We start from the raw sequence: 14,096 nt of genomic DNA, 5'->3' as shown, positions 1-14,096 counted from the left end.
GTTGGTGTTCTAAGAAGCACTAACGAAGCACTAACGATTGCACTAGAAGAGATCATTAGCACTTTTGAATTTGGCGGGAATTAGAGCCAGTTAAAAATTCCCCATGTATTCATTATGGGAATTTCGTGACATATAACTGGCCATAACCACACTAGTTGTGAAGCACTAACGAAACTATTCGTGTTTTCTCGAAACACTAACGATGCACTAACGATTGCACTAGGTTTAATCTTTAGTGCTTTCTGGGCGGGGCTAACGTGAAGCTGGCCCCCCCAAAAAAAATTTGCTTCTAGCGTCCAAACTTTTGAAGCACTAATGTTGGGAATTGGTGTTCTAAGAAGCACTAACGAAGCACTAACGATTGCACTAGAAGAGATCATTAGTGCTTCAGTGGGGGGGGGGGCAACTTCTCGGACGTTCAGATGTAATATAAACAGCAGCAGTCCTACCTTTAACACAAGCAGTCTAGCCATTAAATATTAAGACTTGTTATTTCAAACAATCCCAAATGCGATAGCGGCCACTGAATGCAACTTATCAATCGAAGTGCCTATCATTTATTAAGGATAACAACACCTGTAGTTAATAAAGAGGTTTCAACATTCACGAAGACAAAAACTTTCTTCCGTCTGCTTTCTGTTTATGCACATGACGTAACTCCAGGCGCAACTACTCGCATATCGGTTCTTTCTTTCCTTCTTTTTTAAAGTGTATACGTAGAATCTACAGTTTCTGCAAACAAAATATACCCAAAGAGTATCTTATCTCTGCAAACGCAAGATGCACGTTCATATAAGTCTATTCCTTTTACCACAATCAACCTAATTAGTGAATAAAAGCTACGACTTAGCAGAGGCATACAAGTGTGAAATTCTGTGTAACAAAATTCATCAAGGGACGAATTCTGAATCGGCCAGTGAGCTTAGAATAATAAAATACTCAAATGCCCACTACACAATCTTATTTAATACTCTCGGGTATAATTTTTAATAATACAAATAAAGGTGAAATGCGGATGTTGGAGGAACTCCGGTCCGATATCCTATCTCACACACGTTGTTTATATTTTATATTAAAATACTAATTTCCATATATGTAATGCAATTGGAATTACTTCCTACCACTAATTTTTCTCAATCTAATGAAATGACGTGGATTATACTAGACAAAAATTAAATTTTTAGGAATTTAAACGAACCTTCTTTATAATAAAGAATCGTATCAATTGAATACAAAATAGATATATACAATTTCTCAATAATATAGATATATTATTAGGGTATAAGTAATGTTATTGCAAAAACAACTATTTCAGTTATACTTCTGAACGTAATTTCAATAATTATGATGTGAACTAACCACATACAATGATATCTATCTTATGCTATATAACCTCATTATTTGAAACAACTAGTAGTCAGAATTGCACTTATTGAGAAGATTAAATACAATATTAGAAAGTAAGTCTTTAACTTACCTAATAGATTGTATAGGCTAAGTTAGGAACAGCAATTCTTCGTTACATAGGACTCCACATTTATACCTATGTACATCTTTAAATAGCATAATAGTTTGCCGAAGTGGCAAAGTAATTCCATACTTAACTCGTAGATTGCGGAAATAACAATATTAACGAAACACTCTCAGATAATCGGTATAATTACTGATTTCACTTGATCACCCACACGAACAGTCCACTCACGGAAAAATTCAATCCAATCAATAGATTGTCAAAATGGAAATATTGATGAACTAACCAAATAATTTAAGAAAGTACTTCCACGGACAATCCATTATAGTGTAATTTAACACCATTTAGATTTCGGATTCCACTATATCATTATATCGGTAATCATTGCCACAATACGATTTTACTTCCATAACTTTTAAAAAACTCGTGGTTCACTTCAATGTAACTATAATCTTATCCGAGCTCATAGATGAAGTGTTAGCCGTTCCCAATTTCACACTTGTATGGCCGGGCAAACTCCAGCGCGCTTCTTCCTTTCAGCCTAGTTCGGCATTCCACCACCTCTTACAAGTGGCGCTCTAAGTAGTATTAAAAATTGATAGCGCGCTAGCCTCCTGATAAGTCAAAAATAAACAATATATTTATACACAGAAGTTAAGTAAATCCCTCTCCGCATAAATGCTCTTTAATCTCTCTTTTTTATTTAACGAGAAATCGTTACAAAGTGTACGGAAATTTTCAGTGCCTGGTGATTATGCCACCCGCCTTCTTTTAAAGATAATTCGGTTGCAATACTTCCCGGCAATTCTTTGGACTCAACTGGTGGAGCACTCTTGCCGTAACTCTCCATATGGCTGTACCATCCAGAAGTGTCTCTTACTGTACAATTGAATCGTTGAGTTCGAAAACCTGTCATTTTCATCAAAGATAATTTGAGAGGAGTGACAAAAAAAACTAAAGTTGTAAATATACGTCGGTCAAATAGGGCATTTTTCTACTTTCCAAAAATGAAAATAACCCTTATATCAAATGCATAATGATTAATTTAGTTTAGTTTGTCACTCCTCTTAAATTAGCTTCGATGGAGATGACCATTTCTCGAACTCAACGATTCTGTATAATTACACATTTAATGATTCAAATATTGTACCTATTTTAAGTTTAAGGTATCAATACCGCTAAGGTAGAACGTTACGCCTAATTTTAGAAACCTCTATGATGTACCTTATTCCTTAAGAGAACCAATTAAATCAGAGCTGGATAAACTATGTAAAAAAGAGTAATAGATAAAGAGTTACAATATCATTGAGCTAGTTCGCTACTCTAATGATAATCTTTTAAGATGAATAGTATGTCCAGACTTTGTTTAGGTTTTTTTCGTATACTTAATTTGGTAAATGAGAAAAGGAGCTAATCAGCTTCTAAAATTGGAGGATTTACTTAATAGATTGGATTATGTCAACAGCTTTGTATTGTTAAATTTAAAGTAGGCTTACGTACTAGTGGAAGTAGAAAAAAATCTCAGAAGTATTCAGTATCTAACAAGCCTTAGGGGATTATATCTAAAGCATAAGCTACCTTTTTGTCTTAGATGTTCTGCTCAAATATTTTAGAAATTTATGGATACAAATTATGGTAGTACAAAATATGAAAAGAGTAGTTTGTTACGTGCATGATATTCTTATTTTCGGAGTTAATGTACAAGAGTGCTACCAGAGGAGAGTGCAAGTACTAACCATATTTAAAAGTATAAATATACAGTTAAACAACGAAAAGAGCATATTTTTGCAGGTTCTATAACATATTTAGGATATGATAATTCAAAACAAGGAATATTTACCGCTAAGGATAAATTACATCCGATAGTAGACCCATCGTCTCCTTTAAATGTAATCCAGATACAATCTTTTCTGGGTATGTTAAACATTTGTCACATATCTACCATCCTTGTCATCAAACATTCCCGAATTATATAGATTGTTAAAAAAGATGTATATTGGGAAGGAATTTCGCTGCTAAAGAAGGCAAGACTTTTAAATTCTTTTGATGGGAATGCTAAAGTTCTACTAATAGCAGATGCTTCAACAGTCTGATTCGGTGCTGTGTTATACAGTGAAATAGGTGAACAATTAAAAACAGTAGCTTGCGCATCTCCTACCTTATAAGATCATGGAAAGAAGTCTTCACAATTTGAGTAAGAAGCTTTAGCAGTGATTTGTAGCTTACGTAAGTTTCACAAGTTTTTGTTTGAAAGGAGTTTCAAAATTCTAACAAATTCTCAAACTGTTAAATGGATTTTGGGTTTAAAAGCTCCTCCTGATGATCGTTCTCCTCGTATGCATAAATGGTTTCTTTTATTAGATATTAAATACTATGATACAGCCTATAGTAAAACATTAAAAGTTGCAGATTATTTAAATAGATTACCGTTAGATGTACCACCCGAAGAAGAACTAATATTTCTGGATTATGTCATCGAGATATATACGAACATATTAAATAAGGGCGAAATACAAGAACAGTTACAAAGAGATTCTATGTTCATACAACTGAAAGTTTTACGTTGAATTTTTGGCCTATTTGGTTACCACCTAAACTTTAATATAAGGAATAGTGTGAATTTTTTCGCAGATTTCAATTACAGTTACAAGATAATTATTTGTTTTGTTAAGCTAGATTACTACCTCTACCAAAAAGATTGAGGAATATTCATAAGGAGTGATTACACTGTGAGCACATAGGTAGTTTTACTACTGTAAAACTTGACAATAAGTAAGTATGATGGACTGATATGAATAGCGATTTATATTAATATTGGTATGACTGGAAGTTTGTGCAACTTGTTAAACCAAGTAGCCGCCAACATTAGTTGCACAGGTTTATTCTTTGATCAATGCTCACAAATCGGTGATGCAAATCAGATTTATACCAATCCACATTCAGTCTTTATTAACTGAATAACAAATATAATACAGGAATTTTCATTGGATGGCTGAAAGTAAGCAATTGTCTCTTATACCAAAAGATACTAAAATAACAATTTCTTTGATAGGAAAAGATATTTAACTTATAAACTAAGTATGTCAAGCTTAAGTCACTATTTAATAGTATTTTTCTACTCCTCAAATATCTCATTTAAAATGACTTATATTATTCCACATGTTCTCTTTATTCTACTTACTGTTTGCATTTATTATATACTTTAAGTCTGATACATCTATAACCAACTTAGACAATACTAACAAGATATTTTTTACCTGAAAATGATTAAGCTTTTTTTTTAAAAAAAATGATCTCTCTACTTCAATTATAAATAAGTCATTTAACTGATTTAGAACAGTGATGGGTCTAGTAATTATCCCCATACCATTTTAATTCCTGGCCGTGCGGCCAAACACCCTGTAAAATAACAATATTCTGACCCATAACAAGAAATTTAAAACTATTCTTTGTCCTACTAGTCATCAAGGAAGAATCTTCTTATTAACTATTCTGTTTCATTCAAGTTAACAATTTAATACGTCTATTTACCTATATATTCACTAGTTTCAGTCATATAAGCTTTACATTTAATTTAGCTCTCTCCTTATGATTACGTTTTATAATCCACGGCTGAATTAATCACATCCAACATATATATACTCACCTCCTTCCTTCTGAACCACTAACATCTTTCATTGTCTTCATATTACGTATTGAAATTTTTAGTAGTATCACCCGACTAGGAACCCTAGTTCTTCGACTACTGGCAAATATAATTACAGGTATCTTATTCCAACATTATTAGGTAATATAGAGACTTCCCTATCATTATCCATAGGCTACCAATATGTATATTTTCAATTCTAATAAGTAGCCAGATTACCCTATTATTGCTAGAATCCGCTGTTGCAGTGATCCAATCCTATGTATTTGCAGTCTTAGTTACCCTATATTCAAGAGGAGTCACTTATGTCAACACCACAGAATCACAATTACCACTTAGTTAACCAAAGTCACTGATCCCTTAATGGAGATCTAGGCGCCATAATTACAACCACACACCTTACCAAATGAACCCATCAATACGACCCCTTTCTATGATTCTTTGAATACTAATTATACTACTAACCATAATTAAGTGGCGACGAGATGTAAGTCGAGAGGGACTTATCAAAGACTTCACACCATTCAAATAACATTAGGTCTTCGATGGGCTGTAAGACAATTTATTAATTCCTAAGTATTGTTCTATATTTCATTCTTCTAAAATTTCTCCCATAGTAGACTAGCCCGAGCAATAGCAATCGATTCATTTTGGCCACCAACAGGAATTTGCCCCTTTTAACCATATACAAGTTCCCCTCCTGTATACTGCTCATCATAGACTAATAGAAGCAAGTCAGAAAGAACACTAGGCTTTTCCCTAACAATTTCCCTAGGGATGTACTTTACAGCATTTCAAGCATATGAATGTTATTAAGTCTCATTTACTATTGCAGAGACTGTATAGGTATATAGTTCAGCGGTCTTCATAGCGACAAACTTCTACGGATTTCATGTCATTATTGACACAACATTATTTGCTACCTGTTTATTACATCTTTTCCTATCACATTTTTCTCCTACGCACCACTTCAGTTTCGAATCAGTCACCTGATACTGACATTGCGTAGAGGGCGCGGTGGCTCAGTGGTAGAGCGTTCACCTTTGGTGCTTGGGGTTCCTGGTTCAGTCCCAGGCGCACAGTGTGAACTTTGTGGTGGATAAACACCGTGCACGTGGATTTTTTCGGGGTTCTCTCGTTTCCTCCCGCTTTCTTCATTCCACCATTTCGTTCATATTTCATCATCACCGTCTCCTTTAGCCTAACCGGCATAACCGTGGGACGTAAAACTCAAAATTTCACTTCATTTTTTCAAAAAGATCATTCAAATGAAATAAGCAATTAATACGATTGTAACAACTGCTCTGCTAACCATTATAATTCGTTTCATCGTCGTAGCCATCTGAAGTGTACTCTCAACAAAAACTATTAATGACAAGGAACAAAACTCATCTTTAGAATGTTTGTTTGACCCTGAGTCATCCTCCCGAATCTCTTTCTGCGTACTATTCCTCCTCATTGCAGTAATCTTCCTATTTTTTATATTGAAATTGTTCTCTTTTTACCCATAACAATCACTATAACTATGGCAACACTTTATCATGATCACTCGCTAGACTATCATTCTTATTAATTCATCTTCTATGCCTTTATCACTAATCAAGGGTCCCTAACATAAGCAGACTAGTCATGACGGGAATAATAGTTAAGTATAATATGTGGGTTGCATCGAAATTCCGTGGTTATCAACCTATCTTAAATAGGAAGCAAATAATTCCACTCAGTTATGACCTGAATTTTTGGCCACCTTGGCACCATTTGCATAAGTTAAAGATAAAAAGAGACAGCTCACTATTAATGATATGATTGGCTATGATATGATTTAGTCCTCAACTAAGGAGATGTGAATATTCAAGAAGAAGCTGCTAACTTCTATCTTTAACGGATAGTACGTTAACATCTTCCCAAGACGATAAAATAAAACCTTAGTACATAACTGTTAAATTACCTTTTCGAGGTAAAAAGGAGAGCATTTCTCCGGGAGTGAATATCCAGCAAAATTACTTGTTCGTAGCATCTTGAGTTCGAAGCTTTCATTGTAAGGTATCTTTAGAGATAAATATCAAAAAGAAAGGAAAATAGTGAAGATTAGAAAAATTATAAATACATGTTAAATAATTTGCCTTGATACTGTTGGACTCTTATTGAATCATGCTTAAAACTGCCATACAAACCTTGAGCCCCTACATATTCATTTCACCCTTGATCAACAAAGTTAATAATAATTAGTTGAGAGATAACCCTAATATCACGAGTTTCCTATTATGTGAAACAGAAATAAGCTTTATGCATACTAAGGGCTGGCCAATAGAACAGCTAGCTAATAATATACCTATTCACAAGAAAACTGAACTACTAAGGAAAACACTTATTTTCAAATATAAAGTTAACACAACAGAATTAAGAGCCGGGAATATTAATCAGTTTAATCTTGCCCCTCCCGGAATTGCCATCACTACTAATCCCAAGTTACCCTTACACATAGTCTATCACTCATTATCATTGTTAGAGGGAATAATAGGCCCTCCCAAACCGATACCGGCTAGGTAAAATCTTAAACGAACAGAATAACAAACAACTAACCCACTATATGTATCAAAGCTAGAGAAGAAATTTCTATAATTAAGACCTTGAAATAAAACCAAGCTAATTGTGGCGTTCCACATAATGCTAAATTAGTCACATTCTAAAGTGAGAAAACAAATGCATTTGTGCTAAGAAAGCATCGAATTGAATAAAACATAACTAAGCGCGTGACGAAAAACTAACACAAGGAATCCTATTGATGAAATCATAACTATAAAGCCAGATTCACTCAAGGTAGAAAATGCAATATTTTTTTTTAAATCAATACCAACCTTAAACTTATTGTTAGTTAAGTCTGACAACAATAATAATACATCTGCAGCATATACATTTAACAAAACATCTCTAACGCGAATCAATAAATAAACGCCAGAAGTCACAATAGTAGAGGGCTGACCTAATATACATACAGAGTTGTAGCAAACTATCAAATTCGGAAATTACAGCAAAAGGTCTTTTGTGAAGTTTGTTCAATCTACTCGATGTGCTATGACACTTGAAACTTACAAATTAAACCCCGTATACTTGTTTCGGGGGATCTGGGGTAGAACTTTCATAGCTCAAAATTCAAGCCCCAGAAGATGATGATTCACACGTTTTCGCGTTTTCTCATATCACAATCGTTTCGAAGATACACCTGGTGGCAACGGTCTTTATGGACTTACCGTATTCACCTACTGTATATCTATCTATCTATCTATCTATCTATCTATCTATCTATCTATCTATCTATCTATCTATCTATCTATCTATCTATCTATCTATCTGTCAATCTATCTATCTATATCTATATCTATATCTATCTATCTATTTATCTATCTATATATATATGTGTGTGTGTGTGTGTGTGCGTGTGTGTGTGTACTTGCTTGTACTTTTAATTTAACGTCAGGATATTATGAATAGAAACTAAAAGAGGAAGTGATGTTAGTAATAAAGAAAATGATGCAATTAGTAACTTGAAGGAAAACTTTTAAGATATTTTCAAGAAATGTTGGTGCTACAGCATTTCTAACTGGACAGTATTAGAAAGTTTCTCAAATTATGTTCCTCTGTTGATACATTAGGATAAATTACTTGTTCTGCACATTCGTTCTGTGTTTAGCAACATATTGCAACATGGTGCAAATTAGTTGAACATGGTTCAGTCTTGTAATTTTTATACATATTTTCTTGAACTTTTAGATATATGTTTGATACTACTTCTACATAGGTCTGTCATGAATGGCGTTTCAAAGTAAACTCTCGATATGATCTACCTTATGTCGATTTAAAATATTTGTACTTATCATTTATAATTTTCTTAATTTTCAGCTTTACATGTGTATATGCCCATGGTTGTATTTAGTTACTATAAGGAACTTAAATCACAGGTGACATCAAATAGAGCTGGAGAACAAGAACAATGGCAAGAAAGCGCTGTTCAGATACAATATGGCATGCCGGTACAAGAATACGCTCCGGTAGAACACGATACTCCGGAAGACTAGCAAGACTCCACCCAATGAGTATTGAAGCTTGAAAACTTTTATCAGAGTTCATAATTAAAAGTACTCTCATTTTAATACGAAATAAATCTTTCAGTTTTATGTAGTTGCTATAACTAGTTAGTTGTGTTGGCTAGTTCTATGGTGCAAGGACCACCAAAGTACATGGTAGAATGTTTTGTAACTACATTTTCGGCTATAGATTTTTAATGTCGTAATTTACAGTATAAAATCAAAAGTCTTACATGATATGAACAACAGATTTCCTTTACTTTTATTATTATGTCATTACATTTGTGTATAATACGGAAAAGTTTACTACCATGATAAGTATACAAAATGACTACCAGTAATAAAATAAATTATGTTTAAATCCTTATAATCTCGTATTTTTATACATATATATATATTTAAAAAATGAATTTTGTTGATATCTTTTTTCTAATAATTTGAAACACTGCTATCTTAACCAATGTTCGCAGGTGGAAAGGCAAATTATTTGTACATATTCAGTAAAATATTTGTAAAACTCCGTAATTTTATTACGATATTTACGGAATTACTTGTAAGAAGTTTTATACTTACCTACCTTTCTATTAATTCATCAATAAATTGTACCTCTTTACCAGATAGTGTGCCAAAGTAACGAATATTTTTTGCAGCATTACGAGACGTTAGTATGTTTATACATTTGGCAAGGAAGTATCGGAGTGGTTACGCAAATCCATTGCGCACATAACACATCTGAAAGAACATGATGAAATATCGAAATCACTAGAGTTTAAGGTGCAGTGTTGTCAGTAAATGTATTATCATTTGAATACTGGTTCACATTTGAGACTATTAGACATGACTTTCGTTTTGAAGTAATCTATCAGTCATATGAATATGAATATATGCTAGCTAAACTGTGATGTCACCGAATCACAATGTTGTAAACTTATTACCAAGTAGAAGTATTTCAAATAGCAGTATGACAGTAATTTGCATATTTCGTACCCTCTAGATTGAGACCGCACTAAGAAGAGCTCATACAACTCTAACGCCGGATCTAGCGTGGTTGCAACATTTATTTTCTGTAAAAATACAATATAATAAGATTTAATTTTGTAATAAAAGGATAAGCTATGTATGACATCAAAAATACTATCTTAAATTGTGCCACACCAAAGTATGAGTCAAAAGAAACAAAAATAATGTTTTGAGTTAGGATTGTTTACAAAATAATATAGAAAACAATCGCTACTTCTAAACACATAGGGCCTTATGCAGAGCCGTTTTGATGTCTGATTAATGACCTACTACGCGTTTGACTAAAGGATAGTTATCAAACGTGTATTCAGAAACACTGATTAGGACGTAGTAATTGACGAAGTTTATCACATTTGACTAATTAATCTAGAGCAGAGGGTAGCCTTTTAGCCACGGTTTAGCTTGTGCGACACATTTCGGATTTCGGACTTCATGTGTTTTCATGTTTACAGACTACGCATACGCACATCTTCTTTTCCGTGGTTCCATATTTATTTTTCTCACCCTATGCATTGAGGTTATATTAGTTAAATATACCCAAATCATCATTTTAGTTGTATTGAAAGTAGACTCTGAACACCAACAAGTACACTTTCCTTAGTAAAGTTCTAGTATGGAACTAACTAGTCCGCGACTAACCCTTCATTAACGAATTCTCTCTGAATACGGCCAATAGTGCCTTATGCAGAGTCGTTTTACGCACTATTAGCGTAATACTAAAGTCCTGACTACTGCAGAAAACGTGTTAGTCGAACACTTTACTAACACGTTTTCTGTTAAAACGACTCTGCATGTGTCCCATAATGTTATATCTTTCTTTACTTATTGAAACCTACTTACGCTAGAGAATGGCTTTCAATTGTCGACAGTTTAATGCCGTTTACTTTAGAAATTCTGAACTTTTTTCTCTACTATTATGCTTTTTTCTTTGGGTAGATAGTCCTTCCAGTAGTCATACCTTCTGGGGGATCAAGGGGCAACTGCCCCCTCAGGGAAGCTCCACGCCTTTTGAGACGACCCAATGTAAGACAATTTCTTTCTCCATATACGACATGAATATAAAATTATAATTGAAGCGTGAAACAGTTTCACTGTATTAAACAAACAGAACAGCTCACAAGAAGTAAATAAAACAAAAATAAGTCATGGGACCATCTCAATAAAAATGCATTTTATTAATCTGGGCCCTAAAATAATATTTATTGGTATGGTTTTGAAATTTATCTATATTCTCCTCTTAATTACTTTGTCATGTATGAACAGGCCCAGGTTCCTAACTAACGGCACCGCAGACCATGTCCTGCGGGAAGACCCACAGGCTCTGCGAGTCCACAGAAAAAGAAAAGGTGGAAAGAAGGGGTGTATTTTCGAAATTTGCTTGCAACCCAGGAAAGAATTACGGAAAGTTACGGCGTTGATTCGGACACTTTTCTTTTGTGGTTCTTTTCACACTTGCAGGGCTAATGTGTAAAGCAGAGTTTTCTCTTTCATTCACTTTATTCAATGACACTAGTAGGGATCCCTGTATATCTAGTTGTCAGCAAAATTTTTCGTGAAGTTATAGGTAAAAGGTCACTGCCCTTGGCCCGGGTTCAATGATCTAGGGGTATTTACGACCACCCACTCTAGAAGTTGGCAGGAATACCTTTGTACACCCCCTAAATTTTTGAAGGGGTGCCTAGGACCACCCCACTTAAATTTTGGAAATTGCCAAATTTAAATTTGGATATGGTAGGCTAGAAACATAGCATGTACCTCTATCAGTACTGGGGGTCTATGTCGTTCCCTTTTATAGGTAAAAAAATGCCAAAATTTCAAATTTCGGAGGTTTTTGACCTAATTTATCACCTTTGATGAGGTGTTATTACCTTATATGGTTATATGGGTGCATTCAGGGGTATAATATCGAAATCACTAGAGTTTAAGGTGCAGTGTTGTCAGTAAATGTATTATCATTTGAATACTGGTTCACATTTGAGACTATTAGACATGACTTTCGTTTTGAAGTAATCTATCAGTCATATGAATATGAATATATGCTAGCTAAACTGTGATGTCACCGAATCACAATGTTGTAAACTTATTACCAAGTAGAAGTATTTCAAATAGCAGTATGACAGTAATTTGCATATTTCGTACCCTCTAGATTGAGACCGCACTAAGAAGAGCTCATACAACTCTAACGCCGGATCTAGCGTGGTTGCAACATTTATTTTCTGTAAAAATACAATATAATAAGATTTAATTTTGTAATAAAAGGATAAGCTATGTATGACATCAAAAATACTATCTTAAATTGTGCCACACCAAAGTATGAGTCAAAAGAAACAAAAATAATGTTTTGAGTTAGGATTGTTTACAAAATAATATAGAAAACAATCGCTACTTCTAAACACATAGGGCCTTATGCAGAGCCGTTTTGATGTCTGATTAATGACCTACTACGCGTTTGACTAAAGGATAGTTATCAAACGTGTATTCAGAAACACTGATTAGGACGTAGTAATTGACGAAGTTTATCACATTTGACTAATTAATCTAGAGCAGAGGGTAGCCTTTTAGCCACGGTTTAGCTTGTGCGACACATTTCGGATTTCGGACTTCATGTGTTTTCATGTTTACAGACTACGCATACGCACATCTTCTTTTCCGTGGTTCCATATTTATTTTTCTCACCCTATGCATTGAGGTTATATTAGTTAAATATACCCAAATCATCATTTTAGTTGTATTGAAAGTAGACTCTGAACACCAACAAGTACACTTTCCTTAGTAAAGTTCTAGTATGGAACTAACTAGTCCGCGACTAACCCTTCATTAACGAATTCTCTCTGAATACGGCCAATAGTGCCTTATGCAGAGTCGTTTTACGCACTATTAGCGTAATACTAAAGTCCTGACTACTGCAGAAAACGTGTTAGTCGAACCCTTTACTAACACGTTTTCTGTTAAAACGACTCTGCATGTGTCCCATAATGTTATATCTTTCTTTACTTATTGAAACCTACTTACGCTAGAGAATGGCTTTCAATTGTCGACAGTTTAATGCCGTTTACTTTAGAAATTCTGAACTTTTTTCTCTACTATTATGCTTTTTTCTTTGGGTAGATAGTCCTTCCAGTAGTCATACCTTCTGGGGGATCAAGGGGCAACTGCCCCCTCAGGGAAGCTCCACGCCAATTTAAAACGACCCAATGTAAGACAATTTCTTTCTCCATATACGACATGAATATAAAATTATAATTGAAGCGTGAAACAGGTTCACTGTATTAAACAAACAGAACAGCTCACAAGAAGTAAATAAAACAAAAATAATTCATGGGACCATCTCAATAAAAATGCATTTTATTAATCTGGGCCCTAAAATAATATTTATTGGTATGGTTTTGAAATTTATCTATATTCTCCTCTTAATTACTTTGTCATGTATGAACAGGCCCAGGTTCCTAACTAACGGCACCGCAGACCATGTCCTGCGGGAAGACCCACAGGCTCTGCGAGTCCACAGAAAAAGAAAAGGTGGAAAGAAGGGGTGTATTTTCGAAATTTGCTTGCAACCCAGGAAAGAATTACGGAAAGTTACGGCGTTGATTCGGACACTTTTCTTTTGTGGTTCTTTTCACACTTGCAGGGCTAATGTGTAAAGCAGAGTTTTCTCTTTCATTCACTTTATTCAATGACACTAGTAGGGATCCCTGTATATCTAGTTGTCAGCAAAATTTTTCGTGAAGTTATAGGTAAAAGGTCACTGCCCTTGGCCCGGGTTCAATGATCTAGGGGTATTTACGACCACCCACTCTAGAAGTTGGCAGGTGTACCTTTGTACACCCCCTAAATTTTTGAAGGGGTGCCTAGGACCACCCCACTTAAATTT

At 34.4% G+C, this 14,096-nt stretch overlaps 1 protein-coding gene across 1 annotated transcript in view; it reads left to right on the top strand.

Moving 5' to 3' along the window:
- The window catches only part of LOC145681635 (uncharacterized), a 566,147-nt gene extending 556,602 nt beyond the window's left edge, over positions 1-9,545 (top strand). Inside the window, exon 6 of the mRNA XM_081753251.1 lies at positions 9,018-9,545. Coding sequence (XP_081609377.1) covers positions 9,018-9,193 — 176 coding nt within the window. The 3' untranslated portion in view covers positions 9,194-9,545. The remainder of the gene's footprint in view (positions 1-9,017) is intronic.
- The last annotated feature ends 4,551 nt before the right edge of the window (positions 9,546-14,096 follow it).

Source organism: Thermobia domestica, chromosome 3 (genome assembly GCF_964235325.1).
Source record: "Thermobia domestica chromosome 3, izTheDome1.hap1.1, whole genome shotgun sequence".
In the NCBI taxonomy this organism is placed as follows: Eukaryota; Metazoa; Arthropoda; class Insecta; order Zygentoma; family Lepismatidae; genus Thermobia; species Thermobia domestica.
This window is presented reverse-complemented; position numbering and strand designations above follow the sequence as displayed.